Genomic DNA, 26,880 nt, shown 5'->3' on the forward strand with positions numbered 1-26,880 from the left:
TGTTGCTTTATTTAAATGCCATTATGAGGAGGAAATTAAATCAAAGCTCTTTATCGTGGGAATAAAGTGCGTAGAAACAGAAAATATACTGTAATACAATTTCCATTATCAGCAACTTGCTACAAAATAGTCATGCCACTCTCATCTTTGCCTTTGCAAAAATAATTTGCCCGGACAAATTCTTTAACAAATGCTTCAATTTCCTTTGAGTCAGACAAGTGCTCAGGGGAAACTGAAATATTTAACAGTGAAAATTACTTATCTGAATGGAATGCATCAGACAGAGCCAATTTTTAATTTTACAAATACAATCCCCAGGCTGTTGTTAGCAGATAAGAGAAATGTTTCGCATGGTAAATAGTTTTTGTCCTGCTTTTTCTGCAAAGTAAACATCCAAGCACGGTGCATTTAATACATCCAAACGGCACTCATGGGTGACATTTGGGTGAATCTGGAGAATACAGGAATGAAATGTCATTCACATGCTTTTGACAGTGGAGCACTTAGCCTTAATACAACTAAATAACTAAAACCTTAGAGCTGTAGCTAGCATTATTCATTCTGGAAAAGGATGCTGTTTGCACATTTGCTCTTATTCCTCGAAATGCAAGGAATAAACGTTTTAAATATTGAATGATAGTCAGCGTTCTAAATACCAAATGCCTGCTGCCTATTCAATCCTTAACACTTCAAAATGAACACTTAAAATTAGCTGTTGTTTAAAGAGATGAGATTTTCGCAAAGACCCATTTTTATTTTATTTCATCCCCCCCAAGACGAAGCATCTACAAGTTGTAACTAATTTAATCTCCATAAGGCTTTAGCTTCAGATCTCCTCCAACCTTGTATTATGTTGGAAAAATAACATTGTGAAAGTTTGGCGGTGACTCCTGCCGGTGAGGGATAAAGTTTGACTGCAGTGCAGCTAATTTGACAAGAATACACTAAAGACGCAAAATAATCTGGTCTTCCTCCTTTGAAAAGCTAATATTCTCTATCATGACTGCTGAACCTTTTATGAGATCTGAAATGAGGAATGAGTCATTAATCAAAAATTGTGCTCGTTTGAATAAAGCTCAAGGGTGCGATGTACAAGTCTGCGTTATGGAATTTTATCTTATCCCTAAATATGAGCAGAAATAAAAAACACCCACAAATAGCCAAATTAACAAGAGCTGCATCTGGTGAAGCAAACTAAATAAAAAATCAAACTGTGGTCCCCTGGGTGAAATTATGGAGGTAGAGGACATAGAGAACCATCATGCTGTGAATGGGAATGTACAACGGAGTCGATGTTGAGTATTCAATAGCGCTGACGAATAACCTTTTGATTTGTCTTGGTGCATTTTCACATCACACAGCAGGTGATAGATTTGAGCTGCAGCCAGGAGCTCTATAGCTCTCGTTGTCTTTAACAACAACAACAAAAAATAGAACCGTTTTCGCCCTGTGAGGCTGATATTTGGCATGGAGGTCAAGTGTTGGGTGTGAAAGTGTGTGTGGGGTGATGCGCCTCGCAGCCAATGTTACGACCGTGTCAAATGCACACAAAAAGAGCTTTCTGGCAGAAAGCCCTGAAGGCAAACTACTCCTGTGTGCACGCCAAACGCTCATTTACTGTTGGCAGCCGCCATATTGGGTCCCAGGATCAAGCCCTTAGCCCATGTCAAAGGTCAACATGCTGCCAACATGCCTGATATGACAGCTAAAAAAGGGACCCAAGTATTTAATTTTGTAGACTACCTGAGGAGGGGAACAGATGTCTGAAATGATTTGCAGCCATTTAAAAAGGGCACTTGCACATTTTGTCTTCCAGCAAGCTAGTTAGCTAAGCTGACGTTTGCTAAACTGACATTAGCTAAGCTGACGTTAGCTAAGCTGACGTTAGCTAAGCTAAGTGTTAGCATGCTAAATCAGTACTGGCAGCTTCTTCTTTTTTTAAATGAATGACATGAATGCCACATTCCAAACCATAAACCTATCCCCATTCATCCTTCATACCCACAACAACAGAAAGAAGCTTGGCTAAACGGTCATGATGATATATTTTTACCTAAACAAGCAAGAAACAGAGTCCTATGGACAAAAACTCACTGAACCAGCAGCACTTTATACACCCATAACCATAAATTACGTCTTACCTTTGCTGTTGTGTTGGAGTTGCAGTCAGCCTTCTTCTTCCTCCAGCATCGAACCGGCCATCTTCCAGTCTGCCACGCGAGAACACGGTTTGTCTCCATCTGTTGGTTGAATTGTATTGCAACTGATGCTATTTCAGCATCTAGCTTACTTCTTCAGGGGCCGCCATTGTTGTTTCAAAGGAACGGAGCCGCTTCCCTCCCGCGCACCTGAGCCACACGTGACGCTGCCAGTAGCTCGCTGATTGGTCCGTGCCCTATCTAACGTGATTCACATATTTACAAAGTACATACAATGTTGTGAGCATGTTATTTAAGATATGATATGTAAAAAAATAAATAAACACTTGGAGCCTGCCTGACGAGATGGATTTTCGTTTTTTTGCGTGATCTCATGACATACATCAGATAACTATTGACCAGTGCTATAACATATGAATAAAGCTCATCTTGGCTTGTTCTCAGATTTTGTTTTTGCAATGAATTACTGTATATGGATAATGTGTAAACTGTGCTTTCTTCGCTTTATATTTGATTTGAACTGGTGTTACCAGTCTATGGATGCAATGCAAATGAACGGATGCTGCGTTTGCTGCATTAACCAGCTCCAGATTGCACAAAGCTTCACTCCAGCTACTCGGCACATCTCTGCATACAGATCCTCCGCGTATGTCAGCTTCCATACAGGGCTTGTGGAACAAATGTTGTGGTTAGGTCTTGGATGAAATTTCTTGCCCTTTCAGCTAATGCACCATCTAGGCAACACCTCTCGTCCTTGTAATGAGCGCTGGAAGAGAACAAATCGCTAGACGAATGCAGGCAAGTTGATGACTAATGATTGTAAATCCATTCAGAGGAGATAAACACTGTCCTAGTCAACTGCCTGCCCACAGTCTATGAAAGTGCCAGCTTTGTCAAACGTAGTCATGCACAACCAAATATTAAACATCAAGGGTGTCTTGCTGACAGCAGCCTGGCTGCACACTGTTATCCGGTTTCCTTATTATGCTGGATAAATCCTCTCTGTGTCAAACACCATGCCTGGATTTTAAGACCTAATTTAATTCCAGCTATGTGCAGCTCTGGTGCGGGCCGTGTTTGTGCTCTGAAGTTACAAGCATGAGACAGTGATGAGCCATGGTGTGAGTATTGAAAAGTCTTCAAACAGAAAAGCCTGCAGAACAAATGTGCATAAGTAATGAGATTTCTTTTTTCTTTTTTTTTAAACATTCAACACCTGCTTGGAGATCAAATTTGATGTAAAATTCACAATCATTAAATTACAGTAAGAGGTTTTCTTACATTCAATATTTCCCCTGGCCTCTTGGAAAACACATTTGTATTCATGCAATTCAGGGCTCACTGTTCAGCGCCTCTAATTGGATCTAAAGTTAAACATGCATATAGCAAGAGTGCAGGTGAGAGAGCGCAAATGTACCTTTGAAAGAACAAAAGATGAGAGGAGCAGCCCGTGTTCCCACATTAGTGCAGAAAGTTCCAGACTTTCAGACTACCACTACCATTTTCACAAATTACTGCAGACAGAAGTTTGAGAGAAAGGAAATATCTGACCATGTACGCTTCGAATAAATTGCATTGTGCACTATGAGGCAATATTCCAAGGCAGCATAATACAACTGGGGAAATGGTTTATTTTCATCCATCCTCCTGCCACCATTCATCCATACTCCTGCCAGCAAATACAATGACATTGTTTCTGAGACAGCTGGGTAATGTTCTAGTCATCACCCCCCAACAACCACATCCCTGCCAAAACACTGAGACTGGATGCGAGCCATCTGAGTTTAGACCAGCGTGAAAAGAAAGACGGAGAAACTAATTTTAACACTCTGCTTAAAGAACAAAATGAATGACGCTGTGGAACTGGCATACAAGGAATGTTAAGGTATTTCAGGTACCTGCTTCGGTCTGATGTTGAAGTTTGAATAATGTCTAGTCGACGTTAACTCAAAGTCCGTTGAGGAATGACTGATATGAAACTTTATTTCTTAACATGTACAAGAATACAGTGACTGAAGTTACAATATGTATCAACCCCAACCCCCAGTCTGATTAAAAAAAAAGACAATCAGGCATCTTGAAAGAAGGAGTCCAGTTCTTCGGTCATCTCGGCCAAACCCTGCGTGGTGTTTGCCGCTGCCTCTTTAGCTGCACTGGACCCTTTGGTGGCCGAGTTTTCCTGCGACCTCTGCTGAGTGTCCGTCTCTCGCTTTACGTCCTTGCCTCCTCCCAAAACTTTCTGACTCTCGATAAAGTACTGGTTGGGGTGATTGAGCGAGAAAGTGGCCTCCTCAATCTGCTCAGTAAAATAAAGAAAAGACAGAAGGACAAGAGAAGATAAGAACAGCAGCAGACTTAGTGGTGGAAGGTTTGTAGCATAATGTACACAATGTCTTTTATGAGATGGCCATGTAGCATCTGCTTCATCGGGGATGTTGTGGAATGTTCTGTTAATTTATTAACAGTGATTTATGAACAATGATGAGGACCGCATGTGTTCATGGCCAAATTAGCGAGCAAATTCAGTGAAAAGACGACAAGTCCTTTCAGGAAATAAAATGTCAGAATCATTTCACAAGGAGTCAAAACCTATGAATCAATCAACAGATAAAGTTTTAGCTCTTTCAAATTATCTCCCTGTGACCTTTTCCATAATTTTTAAACAGTTGCATAATTATGATTGATGCTTTCAAAAACCATAAAATCTGACTAAATGTTTTAAATGACTAGCATAGATTTGTTTAAAACCCCATTAGTGTCTTCGTGGTGCTAAATTAAGGTCAGTAAGGAGACATTTTCCCTTTCTTTTGAACCACCACAGTGAAGTCACTTTGTAAAAAAAGGTTTAGATGCACTTTAAGGGAAATTAGGTAGCAATTTTAATACTTCCTAGGGAAATATTATGATGGGGCTGAAAGAGTTGTTGTTGATCAATACACAACAAACTTCTGATTTAATCATTTTTATGTATATCGTCGTAAGAATGTGAATTAAATGTGCTAAATTGTCCCATGAAGGAAATTAATTCAATTAATATGACTGCAGAACACAACATTTTCATCAATTGTTTGCAAGAACTTAATGAATCATGTAATGACCCCAACATTTTCAGAAAGGAATTTAGGTTTTAAAAAACTGTTTATCATCCACATAAGGGTTAAAGTAATAGTTCGACATTTTTTGGGGGGGAAAAAAAGCTTATTTGCCTTCTTGTCGAGAGTAAGTAAGTTAAGATGGATCCAGGAGTGTTTTCATTTTGTTTTCATGAAACTCTAAAGGAATGAGTAAAAAGTGTTTTAATTAGTGACCTTTAGAAGCGTTAGCATTCTAGGGGGGTTTTTGGAAAGCGCCAAACCACTACCAGGCTTTCCAGACCATTCGTCATCTTGGACAATGTCTCCCACCCACTCCATGACATGCTGGTCAAACACGGGAGCAAATTCAGTGCTACACTCACTCCATCAAGATGCACCACAGAGCGCCACAGGAAGTCACTCCATCACATTGTTCAACTCCCTCAGAGAGTCGACACTGAATCAATAGACTGGCCCTTGGACTCATTTCACCCGATCATTTCTGACCACTGTTTGTGCAATAATGATATTTCCATGTGTTCTCTGCATATACTGGGTTATAAACTGTAGCGTGTATATCATTTACATTTTATTCTACATAGTCCTTTAGATTTTACACAATCCTTCATTTCTATGTTTCCTATATTTCTTTATGTATGCATGTATGTATGTATGTATGTATGTATGTATGTATGTATGTATGTAGGTATCCATCTATTTATTTATCTATATATATATCTATCTATCTATCTATCTATAGCACTGTAACGTACCTGATCAATAAAGTATTTCTGTTATGCTACATTATGTGACATCTGGCTTCATACTTACAGGTTGAATCACTTCTCATCAAACTCAACAAGAAAGCAAATAAGTGCATTTCAGTACACTTATTACATTAAACACCTATTAATCTGTTTACCAATTATTAATTCACCGCCCCCCAAGAAGAAACGTGTTTAATGCGGTGCTATAAAATGCTGTATTGTTTGGGGATCAGTGGGTGTCACTGAGCATGAGGCTATGTTCCAAAAAGTGATTTAGTGAATTTGCAGTAGATCTCTCTGAAACTGCAATTGCAGTAGTTTACACAATGGTGTACCAAAAGTGATTTGGTATGTTATATTGCTTTAATATTGTGGAGGTTATAAACCGATAAAAAAAAAATTCCAACCTTGAATTTTTTTTATGAACCCATCTGACATCTAAAAACTGTGCCAAACTCGGGCTGAATGTCATGCATTTAAAGTCACAAGCAAATATGTTTTCAGTTTAAGACCTTGTTCCTTTTTCAATCCCTGCATTTCTCTAAAACGAGGACCTTGAGTGTGACTGAAAGGGATGATGACTCAAGCATCCAAACTAAAACAGATTAAATTAAATAAGTGTCCACAGGGGACTAAATACATCTAACTGCTATAATAAACCTATAAAAATTAAGTGGCTATGACAGCCAGCTAATGATGGAGGTGATGACAGTTCTGGGTCCCTCCTGAGCATTCATGCATGAGATGTAAGGACCAAGCCCCTGCCTCTGACACAGGTTGCCCCAGCAACACTGCCTCACATTAAAGCCGCACTTACATTGTGTGTCAGCTCGAAGTACTTCTGGCACGCCAGCTGATAGTGCATTCCTTTAACCAGCTCCAGAATCTGCAACGGAAAGGGTAGATGGTGGATAAAATGAAGAAACCGGGTTTGAATGGGATTCTTTTCTTCCACTGTTAAAACTGTTAAACCTTAAAATAGTTTGAATTCGCTTTCGGTCAACTACCTACACAAACATTCCTTGTGAATGCCAATAATCCTTTAAGAGATCTTTACAAAATGAAAAGAAAAGAAAAATAAATCACAAGCTTAATTGGGCTACTTCAGATATTAATGCCCCAGCTCTTTGTAGAAAAAAAAAAAACATTGTACTGGAATGATTACACCTTTCGCTACGTCTCAATTTGAGGATTCCCCATTTTTGTTTGGTTTTCTGAAGCTCTGCAAAGTTGAAAAGAGAGGATGTGAGGCCCACGCTGGTTCACATAAATGCTTTCACATTCTTGTACGGTACTGAAAGCGCTGCGATGTTAGCGTGACTGCATACTTAGGGTGACTGACCTGCTAAAAAAGAAATCCAAAAAGGTCTTCAGCACTCACTAAGAGAGAGACTCTTCTGCAGATTCTGCCTATATTTGGCTCCTTCATTATTCGCTATATTCCTGAAGACTGCCTGCAGCGTGATACTGCTAAAAGCATGCTCAACACTGGAGCTGGTTCTAGATCAGTGATAAGTCGTTCTTAGTTTCTGCCAGATAGTACAGTATTATTTTGTTTAATGCTATATCAGGAACATTTACAAAAATGTCCACACACTGATAATAAAAAGGGCAAGCTGCATTGTGACTTATTTTTTCCTCTCATGCAAAAGCAGAAAAATATCCCGCTGGTGTGATATTAGTGGTTCACTTCAAATTAGTGAGCTATACTCTGGACTTGAAGGTTCTTAGGGGATTAGAGGAACAGCAAGCCGAACATCCACCAGATACTTGAACGTACTTACAGCCTATACTATCTCTATGTTTCATGTCTTACCGAAATAAACCACTACTGTGGGAAGCGTTTGTAGGTCATCCTGTGAAAACGGCACCACCACATTTTTTTTTATCTCTGTGGATTGCCACGACATGTTGTATTCACGGACGAATCCTTTACATTTAGTCATCTTGACTTTCCATCTAGCGCCACCAGCAGGTCAAAGTTTCACTTACAATGTAAAATCGAACTTCTCTCTACTGTAAACATTGTAAATGATGTGTCACTATGTCTCGACACCTAACCATTGGCCCATTTTTTTACGTTTTGTTCAACACATTTTATAAACCATGAGATCAGGGGAGAAATGTCCCCAGTAAAAAGCAGATAATGGTGGCTGGCTAGAGGGCTATCCAACCATTTGAGAGCCCTACAGTAGACAGGACGGCACCCACCTGACTGATCCCACTGGGAGACACTTTGTAGAACTGAAGCTTCTGTTTCAGCAGTTCTGGGTCACTGTGACGGAAAGGACATCCTACAAACATGAAATGAACATTCACTAAAATAAATGGATACATCAATAAACAACTAACATCACATTGTTGGAGGGGGAAACGGAAATAATCCACATGGGATCACTAAATATTCCGAGATTTTTGTAATCACATGGCTTATCACTTAGGTAACGGCATCTCCCAGCAGCAATAAACTCACCATGATGGTCGCCTTGGCTGGGTGCGTTTGATAAAATCACCTTCATGCAACTGTAGGGGGTGTAGTCTGTTCGCTTGCCTTCTTTGCCAAACATGTGGCGGATGCTGTAGGCATATGCTTTGTCAAACTGCAGAGAGAAAGGAGGAGAAAGGGGAGAGGAAGTGAAGGCATTAGTGAGGATGAGAGTATAAGAGGGGCAAGGTTGGGGTGAAAAGAGACATTGTCATACATCATGTCAGATCTGACAGGGTGTTTTCCTCAATGAAATATAGAGCTATTAGGGAGAACCTGGTGCAGAGGTGTCGTCACACTCGAGATAGCTGAATTATGGATATCGGTGAATGGCTCTATAATTGCTTCCGCCCCTTGTAGAAATTGCGTACTTTCATACAATATGGTCAACTACATTTAAGAAGTCCCGATACTTGTACGAGTATTGGGGGATTTGAGTATTTGGGATTTCATTTAATTAGCTGTCCAAAGAGGTAAAATGATCAAAATATAAAAAAACGAGAGAAAAAACGAAGCAAAGACAAGTGACGGGTTCAAGAAACAGAATTTAGTTGTTTTTTTTCATATTTCCTTGACCATCCCATTATTTTGTGACCTATTGGACCTTTTAATTGTAAAACATTAGACTTTAACTCATTCAAACTATGTGAGTCCCTCATTTAATAGCTGGGAAAAAAATGTTTTATGCCCTCTCAAAAATAAAAAAAATCCCAAGGACACAAGTGAAGTGTTTTAATTTAAAAATGTAAAGTGCGACATGTCCAGTTTGTTCCAAACCACAAAAACCCAACTTTAATACTTTTTGATGGGGGTCATTCAACACAACATTCACAGTGAACTCATTTTATATGTACAGAGCTTGTGTGCAACCATTAAAACTGATTTACAGGAACCCTGCCTCTAAAATTCAAACAGTAAAATACACACAGTGAGCTTCGACAGTGGCAGAACACAATCACCATGACTGTTCCCATCATAACACATAAATGTTGCAATAAAACCCTTGAACTTGCTAATGTGACAAGCTGCAGCAGCAATTCACAGATCCATAAAGTCTTCTTGAAGTACAATAAATCAAATATTAATTATGTAGAGCTTCGAAGAATTCAAGAGGCTGTTTCCTGATTTAAGACCCCCCTCTCCTCTATTAAAACTGATCTTGGAACTCCACTGGCACTAAAGTGTGTTTAATATGTATTATGTGAAATAATTAGGACATAAAAAGATCCTATGTGGTCTAAAAAATGATACCAAGAAATGATATGATATTAAACTTTCACGTCCTCCAGGTAAGAATGAGGTAGTCCAACTTTTTTGCTAAAAATGGTGATTAAAAGATGAAACTTCACAAGAGCAGTCAGATTATGAACAAACTGCTCATTACATTGAGCAGGTTTTGACATGACATTTTTCTGAACACATTCAATTTGTCCTCAAAAACACCATTCCGATTCCCCCGCGGCATCAGACGTTGCACTATGCAGCCTGCAGTTTGTTCACAGCCTATTTTTGCTCACACTGAATGCAACTCCTCTAAATATAATATATTTTCAGTGTTCCTTTTAATCGCCACGTGTGATCCTACACTTCAGCCCACACTTCAGATAATCCTGGATCTACTCTTAACACAGCTGACCTCCAAACTGAGGGGAATTCAGAGAATCAGAGGAGAGAGTCTGAACACAAGGACAAAAGCTGCATTAAAAAAGGAGCAGAGCCACAGCTCTTCTAGTGCGCATCTTGGCTCATGGGGCTACATCACTGTAACATCCCCCCACACTCGAGGACACATTCACAAAAACCTGCGGCGATAGAGACAGAGAAATAGGACACAATCAAAGGGATTACGTACGTGTGTGTGTGTGTGTGTGTGTGTGTGTGTGTGTGTGTGTGTGTGTGTGTGTATAAACTTGGCAGAGCTTCTTAGGCTTGGTCCATAGTGACTGATGCGCCTGCAGCTCCATTTCCTCTTATATGTAATACCATTAAAATACGTCCCATTTTAATCTCCACTACAGGCTTTTTCAGATATAGCAGCAAACGACTATTTGCTGTGTAAAGATATAGTGGAGTAATGTCTACCTGAGGAGAAAATGTAGTCGCTGTGCCTCCGTGTGCGTTGTAATCGCAGCTTCTTCTTGCTTTGTTGACATAGTCAAGCTGGCCACGTGTGCTTTTAGTGCTGTTCGTGCATGTGAGCGTGCATCACTAGCTAGCTCACAGTCACCGCTCTGCACTTGCCCTAGATCGCGGTTACAGCTGATAACGCCGACCTGCCCAACAGTGCCGTCGCAGACGCATAGCACGCACCCTCCGGTCCGCCCTCAGGTAAACACTGTTAGCTCTCTCAGCACATTTGTCATTGTTTGTACCGTTACCCTATTAGCACCATTAGCTACTCGTTAGCTACACCATTAGCACCATTGGCTGAGCTGCCGGCTCAGCTATCGCCATGTTGAGAGCCATTGAGAGGAAATCGAAATGCTCCCAATCTTGTATTATGCGCCTTTAAAAAGTTTGATGTTGCAGAAAGAAGAAAAAGACAGTTTTTAATAAAAGGTAATTTACCCACAATGCACAGGTATTATTTTAATCCAAATGGCAATGGAGAAACATTTTAATTGCATTGTCCCTAAAACAATACGTTACCCCTGCTGCAAACTCTAAACTGTGCATCACACCCAGTAATCAAGTTCAAAGGCACTGGGGAAAAAATATTTAACATTCTGATAACTAAATGTTTTGGTTTAATAAGTTGTACCTGTTATGTAATAACCAAAATTTAAAAAAAAAAGAAAAAAAGCACAGTTGTAAATACTCAAACTTAATGACGGCTGAATTTAATTTAGCTGCTATAGTTTCAGGGTTCTGATATTTTGCATGCTGACTTACTGGAAGGCTGTCATGACTTACTGGGACATTTTAATTAAACAGAGCCATTGTTAATGTTAATTTTATTTGTTAACGAAACACTTTTCTTGTTATCATTCAGCCAACATATGCAGTAATACAGATGTATCAGTGATGAGCTAATTTCAGCTACTTATCTGCCTGGTCGTAATGTGCATTTCTCAGTGAAAGCAGATGCCACTTAAAAAAACGTGCAAATTCAGCAAGAGCAGTAAAACTAAATGCGATTCTCCACACGTATTTATTTCCAATTATTTATATCAGATAAGGTAATGTAATGGCCGATATATACTATTTACATAAGGACTGTCATCACGAATGTCAAGCTGCTGAAATAGTAGCACTATTCTGTAAGCAACTCGCCATTGATGAGATAAACGACAAAAAGCTTAAGTAGGAGTCCTAATTCATTCCTAGACCCTAATGGAAGAATTACCCTAATATCTAGTCAATATTCTTATCTTGTTCTTTATGGACTTTCTCAAAAAGGAAAACAAAACAAAGAACTCATTAGCACAAAAAGCCTCTCACATCTCAGTGAAGAATCATGACATTTTCATACAGGGTCAGAGGAGGAGTTGGAGGCTACTTTGAAATGTACAGAAAATATCACTGATAAAAAATAATAACATGGTGTCACTTGCAACCAAACTCTAAGAGTAGTTAATATTAAGTATCACCTAATAAAAATCTTCCATTGTTGGATAAGACCCCAGAGCAAATCAAAACTTTAATGTAAAAAATGGTGTCAGTTAGTGGAAAATGAATTAACCTGAAGTTAACATATGTAAAACCAAACCAAAGGCAATACAGCATACTGAAACATGGTTCAACTAGACACAACTCCAAATGAATAGGCTTACTTCTGTGGCAAGAAAAATGGATAGATCAAGTTGATTTCATCAATTTTCTCCCCCTCTAGTCTAATATTACATCGCCTCTTCCTCCAGGCCTCCCTCTCGGCATCGCTGCCTCCCATCTTTTTCCTCTGTGCCCGTCGCATACTAATGAGCAGGCTTTGTGCAGCATGCCACAAGTGCAGTCCCCGGCTTAACACATACATCATCGTGAGAGCTGTGATCTGTCAGCACCCTTCTGCTGCCTCTGCTGAGGAACAAGAGCTGGGCTTTGTGCACGGCCCGTCACACTTTCTCTGGGACCGTGTACATGGGAAACCACCTCAGAAACAGGGCATCAAAGAGGGCTGTGTGACATGAATCCAGTGCACTGAAGTTGCCATGAGGTTCTTAGTGAGGGCCAACAGCAGATACGAGGACAGGAGAGACTGAATGCAGGCTAAATGGACACTGCTTTACTAGTCTATAAACTTTTACAGGTGTCAGTGACAAAGCTGCACAAAAGACAATGGGTTTAGATGGCTCAACTAAATGTCAGCACACAAAACCCCTCGTACAGTATTAAAATTTTAGCGAGTAAACAACTAAAAAATAACTGCCGTGGTTGCTGCTGTGCAAAACCATTTCAAATGGTTTCATAATGATTGTATAGCAGTTTTGTGCCAGTTCAATTATGTGAGACATTAGGCTTTGCTTGTGTCAAATGCATATTAGTCTATATGTGTGTGTGTGTCTCTCTCAACGTGTTCTTTTGCACTGGCAAAGAGATGTGAAAAAAACGGATTTTTTTAAAGCTGAAAACATGAAGGACTATCTGTGTATCTTTGATGTGTCTTCTCATTACAACTGAAACTGTGGCACCAGCAGGAAACACAGGCTCAAGATCTCCCACCAATATGCCAGGACACTTTGTCTGGCTGATGCAACACATGTCCCCGGACAAGAAAGAGTGCCGACCGCCTGGAGTGACATGGCAGCCATGTAATCCACTACAAATCATTATCTAAAAGACAACACGGCGCAGGGATCAAGGCCCACCACAAACACTACTGTGCCAGATTGCTGCACTGGGTGTCTAGTTAACTCACGATTAAATGATTTCTTGGCGCCTACATTGCACCCTGTTGATATTGCATCGTTTGATGAGCACCCAAAACTGCAACAGTACTCACACATGTGAGATTAAGCCGTGTTTATCATTGCAGGTCAGACAGATAGTCAGATGCATGGATAATACTTCTATCGTTTGATTAATTAAAGTTACAAAATACCAATTATTATAAAAACAGCCCAGGTAAGTCTCACTGCGTCACAATCAGATCATGCTGGTTTGATATCGACCGGTCAGCTCCTCCCAGCTGGGACCGAGTTAGACATGTAGTATTTGTATACATGTGTATTTAGTATTCAGTAATATATACAGACCATCTCACAGTTGTAAATGTCAACATTCCAAATGTGTCCCAGTTTATTTCCTGTTCCAGTGTGTAAGTGAATGACACCAGCTAACAGGAGGTAAACATGGACCCAAGCTGTTGCCTCGCAATGCAATTCCATTGAAACCAGATAAGAGCCGACTAAAGTGCCAACAATTTCACTTCAACGAGTTTAGTGACGCGTCACATTAGATGTTTTACACTGAATTAGATGAAATGTTGTATTAGATTAGATGATACACAGAACACTGAAACAACTGGAAATCAGATGGTTTTATGTAAAATTAGGGGAAATTATGTAATTCCTGTATATAGTGTACAGCTCTATTAGTCATGTCAAGCAAGTGATGCTGCTGCTAAAGAAAGAGAATATAGCAGAATGTTTTTATCATTATAAACCTGAAGATGATTTAAATATAGTGGGATTTGAACATACATTTAGTTCATATTCAGAGAACCTTTCAGACATCCTAAATGCATTTGACTGTTTAGGGCTGGAACTAATAATTATTTTCACTATCAATTTCCATTCCAATGAATATATTGGTCTAATAATAACAAAAAAAGGTTGCAAAATAGTGAAAAAATCATTCAGCACTAGTAAAAATCCATAAATTGTAACTTCAAGTTGACTCACTTGAAGGTAAAATTAATTTGCATGTCTCTGAGTGCATCTCATAAGAGACATGATGGATCTATAAGGAATTCCTAAGTGGATGCATTGAAGACAGAGCATAAAAAAACAGCCAAGGCATGCAGGGATGTTCTAACAGTCATATCTGTGGAAGCAAATTGATACAACCCGAGCAACTATCTATTAAACAGACCGTTATTATCTTGACAGCTTTGCTTGAGTACATGGCTGAGAACCGTTAAATAAATGCTAGTATAGTCCAGGCTCATTTAAAATGCATTTATATTTAACGTATTACAACAATAATACACCGCATGAGATTCTGTCTGTCCTATCTGAAATGTTTCATCATGTGGAGCCTCATGTCACTAATGCCTCTTATTCACATAAAGAGAAGAGATTCCTTTCATGCAGAACAATGGCTTAATGTCTCTCTCTTTTATTGAGGGACACCATATCTGAAACCACAACCATTCAAGTGTTTATAAGCCTAAACGCAGTACTGAGTGCATGTGAATAATGATACCAGGGAACTTTCTTCACTTCATCATTAGTGAAACAGCGCCACCCATTTAAGTGTTGAATAGCACTCCCAGGAGGGAGAGACACTGACGTAATGACTGCTGTCCTATAGTCATTAATCTCCCATTAAAAAAAAACATGCTAGATATTTTATCAGGTTGTTAAAATGAAAAATAAATGGCCTTAAAAGTAAAAGTCAGCAAACAATAACGATATTTCATCTTGCAAAGAATGTTGGATAAATAAAAGTGAATACCAACCAAAGTTGCAGTGGTATTTGGGTAAGCAGGGCAGCCCACATCACCATTAACAGGAAGTCAAGCAGTTAAATGTAATCGCAGCTGCTCATTGATTTCTTTTAAAAATCCAGGATGGGTTTATAATAAATGTAACTTAAGTTAAAACACATTATAGCAACACATAGCATCCATCTTGTCAGCATTACCTTGTCTGCATCCACTTTGCCTCTTATGAACTCTGACCTCCAGAATTGCAGCGCTTGCTCCAGCGAGAGGCCGATGCCTTTGAGGAAGAGGCCGTACTGCATGCGACCACCGTGGCGGAGATGGTGGTCCTCTCTGAGGGTCTGGTGAAGCTGCCTCATACAGAGTGGGAAGGACTTTCCTGAAAGCTGGAAACAGACAACAACTCAACTGATAGACTGAAGCGTAAGTGGAAGTGAATACACTTTCTGGTCATTCACAGCTCTGGGCCAGCAAAATTACTATACAAGCCTCATTGCTGCCCTTTTACACCAGCCATCCCTGGTAAAATGACACCTTGAACTTGACATTTCAAGAATAGATGGTCAATTCAACTTACTGAATCAATTTGTTCCAAGGAGATTTTCCCAACATTCTTCTGGATGCTGTAATCCTGTCCCACATAGGCATGACTAAAATGAGAAAACATATTTTAAAATTAAAAAAAAAAAAAGAATGTCAGGACTGTGACAAATAAGCAATGTCAATATAATTCTAGAAGCAATCATGCTATGAAATCTGATTTTCTTCCACAGTGATATATAAGACCTGAGATGAAAGACAGGGTATTTAAAACACACAATCATTCAAAAAGTGAATATAAAACATCGCCTGTACCTGTTAAAGCACTTTGAACAGCCTTAACCTCCTGTCAAATTAATGTAAAGCAGCTAAGCTGCCATCTGTAGATTCATGACATTGGCAACCTATTGAGTTCCTTATGGCGCTACTTTACATCACATTGTGTTACCCCTGCCGTAGAGATTAGTGTCCTGCCCACTAATCTCAACAACCTGCCCACTAAGCCCCATCAACAATCAGGCAACACGACTTCTTCTGCCCTGATATTCATATTATTGCTTTTATCTAAAGTAAGATAAAACACCCTCACTATCTTCTGAGCGGCTCTACTTTGAGTCTGAAATGAAGACTGTTGCTATTAAGTCACTTTTTCATGCAAACGTGTGCTTTTCCAGAATGATAACTTCTGTATTTTTCAAACTGGACCCTTTCCCATGTGGGTTAAACCAATGGGGACAAAAAAAAGTGAAAACAGTCCAGTATTGAGCGAGAATGCTGCAGACAGCAGCTGTCAAAAAGGCTGCAAAGTAATCCTTCAGTGCAATAATGCACGGTCAACATACAGCTACTAAAAGTGGCTGTTTTTGCCAGTGACAGGCTCAGATTGTTCTGACAACATTATGTTAAGGACCCTGCAGAGAAATAAAATGTTAGTCTTTCCATTCCCTTGGAATTTGTCTCACTAAATCTGAAATCTTTTGAGAGATGCTTTGTTGCCAGGAGACAACGGTGGAGGACAAGTGGGTGAGCTTTGGAGGGTTGTCAGGAAGAGATTGTTGCATTGAGAGTACAGAAAGCATAGCTTATTGTTATCGAAAAGATTTTCAATGTCACGGCTGAATATTAAGTCAAATTTGACAATGTTGATCACATACGAGATTTCTCCCAGTCAGACTTGTTTGGACGCAATAACAAACAGACCGGGTCAAGTGAAAGGTAAAGAAACATGTTTTGTGTTTCTGTAGGCTCCGTTCAATAATGTCGTCAGACACTTAAAATAACAAGTACTTTTAGTGGACATGAACTCACAGTGAGGAGTTGCCCTGAGAGATTACATTGCAGCTGCAGCGTTCTCCCTCAATAACGGACCAATTTAAAAATATGTTGTCCCCATTAGACGCAAAACATGTCAAAATAGTGTCCAGGTTTTTAAACCCAAGGCATCTCCAGTAGGGTTTGTTGCGGTTCTATTGTATCGTTTTATTTAAAACATTGCAATTGCAGACTGACAAAAGAAAATACGATTTCAGTTAAGGACTTAAATGAACAGTCTTCTGAGGTTTGTACTGCATTTTTGGTGAAACTTAACCCTCCAACACATGGAGATAAGCAACAGCTATTTCCACATCACAGCCGCCGACAGCCCCTGAGGTAGGTAACCAATCAACACTGAATCTGGATTATGCAGGGTGCATAATGACCTCCGTTTAATTTACTCCGATCACCATGAAAATGAACCTTCGTATAAAACTTAGCTTAGTATCAAATCAAGTAAGTAATCTATCCCACTGCCACTCAACAATACTAATACATACAGTGCATGAGAAGCTGTAGGAAGAACATTACACATATTGTATAGTTACTTCGAGACATTTACTTTCAGAAAGGAATCGACAGGACAGGGACAGATTGGTTTACTCAGATCAGCCAAAAGCAGACAGCGTTCTTTGGCACCAAAGCTCAATCCTGCTAAATCTCTGTTTCCCCCAAAAGAGTCCTTCCAAAGTGGCAGCAAAGTTATTAATCCTGCTCCTGCTTACCTGAGGTGGTTAAGGAGGGGTTGAAGCCGTTCATCAGAATGCACTGCTGGTAGCGAGCGTGCTGTCAACTGCAGATGAGATGGGCATCACATGAATAATGGTAAACAGTGTAGGCCAAAAGCCTAGCATTGCAGGTTAATTGCAAAGATTAAGTACAACACATGACAAACAGTAATTAAAATACAAGGCTACAGCTTAGTCACTGAAGCAAATTGAATAAAACGACATCAAAGTTAAAGATTCGGTGCCTAAACTCTGTTACTGAATGGTTGACGGTGGTACCAGCTTGGTGTGTGAGGGTAATGAGATGTGGATAAAATTCCCTTAGCTGTAAAAACAGGCCACGATTTTTCTGATGTTGAGCAAATTATCATACATCACACATTATGACACCATCTGCAGCATGTGCCCCCCCACCTACTCCTGGCGTTTGCTTTTCACACCATGTCTCCGTCTGCACACAGTTCAGCCAGATGTGAACGTTTTTTTCAGTTGTGAGTCTGACTGTATGCCCTTCTCTCCCAAACAAACATAGTCTTGATTGATTTATAAACACAACCAAGTTCAGCAAATAAGAATGAGTCCACAGTCCAAACCATTTCACGGACTTCCTTGCACACCCACAACAAAAAATGGCTCAATATACTACATTTCTGTTATTTTCTGAATATGAACAGCCAAGCGATAACTGGAGTGATATGGAGAAGCAGCTTTCAATTTCATGCCTTTTTAATTATACATTTTCTGCAATGTCCCCCTATTGTCCCTGGTGGAGGTAAATAACCATTATAGTAACAACAGTCAGTCACAATGGCACAGTTACAAGAAAAATTGTTTGGGAGCATTATTCCATTCCAACAGTTAGTGGTCCGGATAATTAGCAGGAAACGAGAAAATGGCGGAACTGGACCAGGTTGCTCTCTATTTGTTTTTCCCTTTTGTAATTTGGAAACGATGGTCCTGCCAGTCCCATGAAGGGGGACATGTGTTACAAATCAAGTACATGTCGCCCACTATGCGATCATTAGTACAGAGAGAATGGTTTTCTATGCTACACCAAGGACACGGTACACAATCTAGCATCCAATCATGATTTGAATGCTAGAATGCATTCTATATCCAGTGTACCTTTCAGAGCAAAGTCTTATGGGAATTCTTCACTTAACACAACAAACCATTTACTGTCGCTTAGAAATTAAAAACAAATGATCGGAGCAGCAGCTCAAGGTACACAAGTTAATCTGCCTGCATTCAGAGATTAGTAAACTGCATGAAACATACTCTCAGGAATTACTATTGTAAAATTCTGTTACAATTCTGTTCCAGTTTGCCAGTAGTGAGTTTTAGAGGGGTGCTCCAATTTGCCAGCAACAGGTTATTTAAGATCACTGGCTAAACAGAGCCCACTCACCATGAACACAGGAATCACCTGGAATTCACACACCAACTGAAAATGATAAATACAAGTCGCAACGCGACACAACCACCGAACAATAACTGACCTTTTTCAAACTGCCAAATCATTTCCTGTGAACAAAGCAATGAACTGCCAGTTCTAAGGTCAACCAAAACTGCTGCTTTGTCTAAAGAGACAGCCGTTGCAATGCCTTTCCATACTCTTCAGTTGGAAGGCATCTAAAAACATGCGAGCATCTTAGATATGTTAACTATTCAGTCACAGAAATCTGTGCAGAAGTTATAGCATCTGATTAACATTGTTTATAGCAAACCGGTCCACTTTAGTCAGACTGCAATGATATGGCAATGGCAGCCTTCTTGTCAGAATGATCAGAATAAAAATTAATTCTGAATTAAATTTATACGGATCACGTTCTTCATTTCCAAGGTGGACACAATTATGCAAAGACTGATGACTTAATTTCTCCACTATACCATACAGATTCAAAAGTAGTTTCATAAATGCCATTTTCTATCCTCTCTTTGCCATAATTATCACTTCTCTGTATCACAATTTTAAAAATCAGAAAGCTTTCATGGTTACTTCGGGTATAGCATTCACTCATCTTGCTGGCTGATAAATGAGAAAAGGTGAGATTCCAATCAGGACACTAATGATTTGCAGGTCTTTTAATTCCCATAATTGAGATTCATCCGTAGCTGTTGAATTTTCTGTAGATTTCTTGCAAAAAACGTCTATTCATAAACCCTATATCGCCACTGCCTATGGTTGTGGAGCATGCTTGTGGCCATATTCTCTAATCAGGACGCCTCACCATGACATAACTGAACCTTGGTTGTCTCCTCACATGTATTATAAAGACATCTCTGGACCAAAACACCACGTTCCATGCCCCGCAGGGCATTCAATGCAGTGCAAAAACATGTCGATATAGAGCCTTATCAGACCCCCCCTCCACAGCCTTTAAAAAAACATCATGCCCGTAAGGGTAATGAGCACTTTCATACTAGCTGTCCCCAGTCTGCCCTCCAGACATTTTATGTCATATGTGTGCAAACTTATTCCCCTCATTTGAACCCTGCATTTATCCAGTCTCCCCTCAGGGCACTGACGGCAACAGCCACAGCTGCAACTTGTTCATTTTTATATTATATCACACTACATTATTAGGTACACCAGTTCAGCTACTCATTAACGCACGTATCTAATCAGCCAATCACATCGCAGCAACTCAATGCATTTGGGCATGTAAATGTGGTCAAGAAGAAGATGAGGTTCAAACCGAGCAATTGAATGGGAGGCGGGTGATTTAAGTGACTGAACGTGGTTGTTTGTGCCAGATGGGCTTGCTTGAGTGTTTCAGAAACTGCTGGTCTACTGGGATTTTAGAGCACAACCATCTCCAGGGTTTACAGAGAGTAGTCAGAAAAAGAAAAACTATCCGGTATTAAGCTCTCTGGGCAAAAACTCCTTGTTGATGGCAGAGAAGCATGAAGACTGGTTCAAGCTGACAAGAAGGCAACAGTAACTCAAATCCTTTTCTTGAGCATTATTTAAAAACACCACAGCCAACCGGAGTATTACTGCTGTTCATGTACATCTTTATGACCAGTGTACCCATCGAGCTTCTAATAAAGTGGTCCGCTGTGTACACACGTACACTAATTCCACTTTGATCTTTCTGTAATAATATTATTCATTCTTTCTAAACACTTACTGCGAGAGCTTTGGACAGCTTGGTGCGGAAATCGTTGAGAACAATGGTGACAATGTCCTGGTGAGGGATGTACACGTAGCCTGCTTTGAGGTACACTTTTCTTGTTCGCACTAGATCCAGGGCATCTTGAAATGGAACCTTTGAAATGAAACAAAAAAATATACATAAATGAGTTAATGCCAGCAAAAGATAGAGACGTTAATATTCTGTTTGCATGCATGGTGAGTGTCAGGAGGCTACCCTTTGTAATTTGGGCTCTGATACGAGGATTTACACTTATTCTAGTGATGTTCAAAGGGAGTGGGATGATAGCCTTACATCGGCACGCAGCAGAACAGACAGTAATGTCACAGCCACACAAGTGTCGTCAGTGAATGAAGAAGCCATAAAGCTCACAGTTTGTAATACGTGAAAGTCTAAAATAAATTGAACAGCCTTTAAAACATTTGGAACAACTAACTTAATCAGACACTTGTTATATTGTAATTAATTCCCATGCATGTTGCTCAGAGTAATCATCGCAGAGATCAGCTCTTCTACTGACAGTGCGGTATCTCTCCCTAGCACAGCCCTGCTTATAATGGAGCTAACGTTAAACTGACTTACATTATGGGGCGTTCAAGCTTGAAGGCAAATTATAATGCTGTTATATTGATCACATGTTTAAATGTAAACCAGTAAAATGTCTTTGGAAGTACACTTGAATAAATATAGTTGTTTGAAGGGGATGTTTTCACAGCAATATGAAACAGATATTAGAGAGGGAACTATGAACCTATTACTTAAACGTACTAACTTGCTCTAAGCAGCTTTTAATATATATTAATAATAAATAATAAATGACTTATGCAAATAATCACTGTAAATGCCAATGACTAAGAAAATATATATGTATATTGAGATGGTTTATAGTGATTTTTGGATGGTTGAAATTATTTTTTGGGCGAATGAGTGGGTGGGTGGGGGGGGGGGGGTAGTCTGGAGCCTTGCCGTCAATTATAGTACTTGGAAAGAAAACCTAAAAAGGTAAATGTAAAGTCAAGTAGCCGTGGAATGTTCCTCTTTCCTTTCCAATTTGTAGCCAGACAACTGTGGACTTAAATCCATTCAACTGTGAAAAGATATGACAGCAATCTGTCAATCAGCCAATTATTTTTCAGGCTGTCCATTCATACCGATTCCTTCACTGCGTGAAATTTAGCAATTAAACAAAATTATGTCCAAATATTTCTTTAGAGGTAAGGCAATATACTCTAACAGTGGAAATTCTACATTTGGCAGTACGTGAATTCTTCCAAAAATTGATTTAAACTGCCCCAAAGACCAATATTTACTCATTTATTTCATATCATAGGTTGGCCTGTGTCCATCTGACAAAATATGGGCCCCCAAGGTACAAATCTGAAGAAAGAAAATAGAACTGAGAAGATAAATCAGTGTTTACTTCAATGTAATCGATGTTTAATTCTTAAAAACACACTAGGCAGTGGACTGAAACTCTTGGCAGGTTAGGGTTACACAGCATGGGTGAAACTAATGAGCATTAAGCAATACCTTGTGTGGTGATTTGTCCAAGTATGACGATATAAAAAAAAAAAAAAAAGGCAGGAGTCACTACAATCCAAATCAGTGGATTTACAACACATTTCTGTGTGTGATCCCAGTTGTTACATGTTGGAGCCAATCTGACAATGGGCGAACACAGGGTTCACTGTTTGTCACCAGTCTCATCTCAGGACTGATTCATAGAGACAGACATTCACACTCACATTCACACTTACGGGCAATTTAGAGTCATCCATTAACCTGACCCGCATGTCTTTGGAAGGAGAACCCAGAGAAAACCCACACTGACACCAGGAGAACATTGAAAACTAAACGAAGGCCGGCCCGAATATATAATATATATTATAAGCTATGAAAGGCAGAGTTAGGAAATAAAAAGGGTCCCAATTTCCTCTCTAATACGACGGGGCTAGGGAGAGACACCGTGCTGTCGGCAGACGGCCGGTCTCCATGATTACTCTGAGCAGCATGGATGGGAAGGAATTACTATATAATAAGTGTCCGATTATGGTGTTCCAAATGGTTTAATGTTGTTCCTCCGTGGCTTATTTTTGACTTGCGGTTGTAGCTACGGCCTTGGCTTAGGTGTGTGAGAGACGACAGGGAGCGGTGACTCGAGGTGACTCAAAGAGGTTATTATGATTTATATCAAAACTGGAGAATATGTCTTCATTGAAAGAAAGGTGACATAAAATGTTTTTATTGAATAACCTGTACTTTTTCAATCAGTTTCCAATTACTTCTCACAAGGTTATATGGAATAAACCATCTGGTGGGTCAGGTTCCTGTCAAACTAAGCAACTCACATACCATTACATTAAAATTAGCCTACTATGATCATGGTGGAAAGGATTGAGCTTCTGATAGTAAATGGAAGAATCACTTTAAATATAATTACAGTGGGGAGGATGATTTCATGGAAAAAATGACTGGCTGTCAGTTAAGATATTAATTAAAATATTAAAACAGAAATGTATTTATTAAAATGTTCTGACATTTAATACAAAAAACTGAGGTAACTACTATTTCTATGCAGCTTTCTTCTTAATTCCCTTTGTGACAGCTAAAATAATGCAGATTGTAGAATAACGCATTTAAAAAGTGTGTTTTATGGAGACGGACAAGTAACTCACTTTGTAGAAGTCTTGACTCTCCACAGTGATTCCACTGACGGCGAAATTGGAGTTGAGGAGTTTATCCTTCAGAACCTTCTTCTCCTCGGAATTAATCTGAAATGTTAGTGATGACAATGAAAACGTTCAGTGAAAAGCTGGAATAAAACAGAATTTATTGTTGTAAATAACAATAATAATAAATTGAGGGCTAAGGCTCATGGAAACCAAACATTTGTCAGATGAATGCATTATTTCTCTCCTTCCTTGGACACATTATATCTTCATGGATTGTTACTTTTCCTTTATGAATTCACCCGTATTTTATGAAAACCTGCCGCAGTGCTTTCCTTAAGTGGGTCTAAATGTGCATTAAAGTGTAAAAAATAAACTAAACACAAAAAACTGTCCTGCGAGAAAAAAAACCTCTTTCAACTTTTTTAAATCAAGGACACCCATAATATTTATGGGTCCTGTTACAGTGATCAAACAGCTCCATCTAGTGAAAATACAACTGAGCACTAATGTTACTTTCCCGGCCTTTTTTGTCTGTCCAGTCATACATGGGTTTCTGTGTCGGCTTTTGTGTCAGATATAATCGTGAATTATTCCACAATAACTACAGGTTTGTATAGAAATAGATATTCTACAGACTCTTTAAGCGCTGTTCAGATCCGTCCACAAGTCTTTACATTCACACATGTTGACAGATGTGAACTCATAAGAGAACCGAAGGTGTAAGAAGCCTAGTACTCGTCTACATTAATTTAAAAAACAGGTTTGCAAAATATTTAAATAAAGACAAATTTACCGTGTAATATTGCAGATTATTCGTGTGAAGAAATTCCATCTTTTGTGTTGGATGCAATTCATTGAAGCGGTAGCGGAAAAGATCAACTTCCTGTTGTATGAACCACCGTCTCAGATCCTCCCTTTACGATGCCATCGGGAGTAAACACTTATTAAGTTGTATGCCTATGCATATTATATAATAATAATATTCATTTGACAACAAACAGAATGTTGTACAGAAACTTACGTTTGGCAGTAGGCAAGCCTGAGAATGAAGTGGGAGATATGGTCCTTTTTTCGTCTCTCGTATTCACTCGGTCCAGACTGAGGTTTCCTGTCATCCTTCAAGGGTTAAAGCAGAGTATTTTTAAAGATATTATTGTTCTTCATAACGTGTCTTGTCCATACCTGTATGCCACCTTCCATTAATTGAGGCTATAGTAATTCAGCTCTATATTGTAGTAAGCAGCCAACTTTATGCCCACCTCATCTGTCTCTGTGATTCATTATGTTGTGCTTTGATACCGCCGTTCACAGCCTACACAAAATATTTCCATGTATTTTTGTCTTGGCTGTCAGTCAACGGCACGACTATGAAATAATGTGGTAGTCTCAAAATGCAAACACGTCTAGTTGACCTTGTTTGTACCTCAACCTTATCAGACAAGTACAGGCCGAGCCATACCGAATACACTCAGTTGCCAGTTTATTAGGTGCACCTAGTTAATCAACTGCTGGTCATATTGGAGGCCGCAGTTTGTGGTGCTGTTGAACGGAATTGCATTACACCGACAGGTATTTCCATTACATTGTGCAGCCTGTTCATATCGAGAGTAGGCTAAATAACAGGAACGCAGGTCAGTAAATCACAATGCAATTTAACGGCACAGTTGTATTAGTATGCATTTGTTTTAACAAGGTGTAGCCAATAAACTGGTAATTGTACTCTATTGTGCTCTCAATTTCACCAGTTACAGCATGTGTATAAAAAATATAATTTCCATTATCCGGATAACCGTAAATATCTTGACAAGCGACTTGAAAAAGGCTGTCTAGCTTACTATCATGATAGAGAAGTGAAAAATAGCACCCAGTTTTAAAAAATACAGGGTAAAATTTTTTGTTTTTATGCACTTTTTATACACAGTTTTAAGCACATGTTGATAATTATTATCAGGATAATATCGTGAATCACAATTATTTCCACCAGGATAATTGTGACATGACATTTTCATATCGTCCCATGCCTAGAATAAACCACTGTGATGTGTGTCATGCTACACATACTCACAGCATCTGATCTGTAGACAAAGTTCAGGGCTTTAGACTCAGACTCCAGTTTCCTAACGTACTGCTCTGACAGCTTCACATAGCTCACTCCGCAGTTCTCAACGGTCTTCAGCACTGCAGTGGATTTAAAAGACGACGTTGTAAATATGAGGCCCTCTTTAAAAACACACTGAAAAACACTGCTGACAGAAAATGGCATTACTCAAGTGCATGAGACCCAGGTCTTACATTTCAGTCGGTCCACAGCAAACGCCTCAAACTCAGTGAGAGAGATGTTTTCAAGAGGAGGCTGCCCATAGAACTGCAGAGGATGTCCGTAGAGATCCGCCTGCGAGCTGGTGATGAACTTCTTCTTTCTGCTTGAAAACTGCATCGTTCCTGACAGTCACAGACAAAACAAGAATGTTCTGTATCACCAGACAATTGGCTATTAGTCACTGTGAAAGCATATTTGGTCCAACTGCAAGTTGGTGACTTAAGCAATTAGCAATTCATTGAAAATATTACACTCATCATGTCATTCAATCTATACAGAAAAGACACCCTATATTACTGAACTTGTGCCCCCTACTATATTGGAAGCAGATTACAACGGTGTTCACACACCACAAATCATAGGGTGAAGACAGAAAATATGAATGCAACAAACAAAAAAAACGTTTGCTCCCTGTCAAAACATGTCTGGAAAGCTGCTTTCATTAAACTCGTGAAAGAGCTTCGTCATATATGCAAATCCTGTCAAGTGAGGCAGCAGTGAGCCCACTAAAAAACAACTGAACTGACCTGGTGACACTAGAAAGCGATGTATTATATTGCAATGGGTCAAACATCCCTGAAAAATAAGTGTTATTGCTTTTCCCCATAAAAACAGCTAGCTGTACTTTACGAAATCTAGCCTGTAATCTAGCTACCAAAACTCTATACGTCACAGTTGGTCGACAACACACAACTCAAACACAGAATAGCAACGTCTTCGTGGAGGAAAATGCTAGCTAACTTACAGTAAACTACCTACGAAGTCGACCTACTTCCAAAACAATATCGGCAGTTTATCACAGCACATCCAACACAATACTGGAACCACTTTTATGTCGTTTCATTTACCAATAACACGTCGGAGCCGCGTATCCTCAGTCCAGTCCCGCCAAACAAAGTGGGTTGTTCAACGAACGCGGGTAAAATGATGACGATTTTTAGCCAAACCAGGAAGTGATGCCTTGACGTGAAATGTGTGCGCTCGTTTAGTTGTCCCGCGCGGACCGCCAGCATCTCTCCCGTTAACGATGACTTCATTAAATTATAGGTATGTGTGACA

At 39.5% G+C, this 26,880-nt stretch overlaps 1 protein-coding gene and 1 long non-coding RNA gene across 2 annotated transcripts in view; both read right to left on the minus strand.

The window, feature by feature from the left end:
- The window catches only part of LOC311020542, a 66,046-nt gene extending 63,653 nt beyond the window's left edge, over window positions 1-2,393 (minus strand). Inside the window, exon 1 of the long non-coding RNA XR_014597911.1 lies at window positions 2,142-2,393. This is a non-coding gene — a long non-coding RNA (uncharacterized lncRNA). The remainder of the gene's footprint in view (window positions 1-2,141) is intronic.
- Window positions 2,394-3,767: 1,374 nt separating this feature from the next.
- prim2 (DNA primase subunit 2) lies at window positions 3,768-26,800 on the minus strand. The gene is made up of 14 exons (XM_084020872.1): window positions 26,670-26,800; window positions 25,794-25,943; window positions 25,567-25,679; window positions 24,523-24,617; window positions 24,295-24,415; window positions 23,505-23,600; window positions 20,806-20,943; window positions 17,669-17,736; window positions 15,667-15,739; window positions 15,290-15,475; window positions 8,474-8,600; window positions 8,212-8,294; window positions 6,818-6,886; window positions 3,768-4,455 (listed from the first exon to the last, which is right to left on the minus strand). The coding sequence occupies exons 2-14, from the start codon at window positions 25,936-25,938 to the stop codon at window positions 4,228-4,230; spliced, it is 1,542 nt and encodes a 513-aa protein (XP_083876998.1). The 5' UTR covers window positions 25,939-25,943; window positions 26,670-26,800; the 3' UTR covers window positions 3,768-4,227.
- Window positions 26,801-26,880: the final 80 nt, after the last annotated feature.

The sequence above is a fragment of the Eutrigla gurnardus genome (assembly GCF_963514095.1).
Source record: "Eutrigla gurnardus genome assembly, chromosome: 11".
Classification (NCBI taxonomy): Eukaryota; Metazoa; Chordata; class Actinopteri; order Perciformes; family Triglidae; genus Eutrigla; species Eutrigla gurnardus.

What these genes read in the sequence shown, in the direction of transcription:
- prim2 (XM_084020872.1), bottom strand. Translation starts at nt 25,938, where the DNA reads ATGCAGTTTTCAAGCAGAAAGAAGAAGTTCATCACCAGCTCGCAGGCG. An exon ending in AGCTGTCCAAAGCTCTCGCA is followed by an intron (nt 17,737 to 20,805) that starts GTAAGTGTTTAG and finishes TCTCATCTGCAG; the next exon opens with TTGACAGCACGCTCGCTACC. An exon ending in GCAAAGTGGATGCAGACAAG is followed by an intron (nt 8,601 to 15,289) that starts GTAATGCTGACA and finishes TTCTCTCTGCAG; the next exon opens with TTTGACAAAGCATATGCCTA.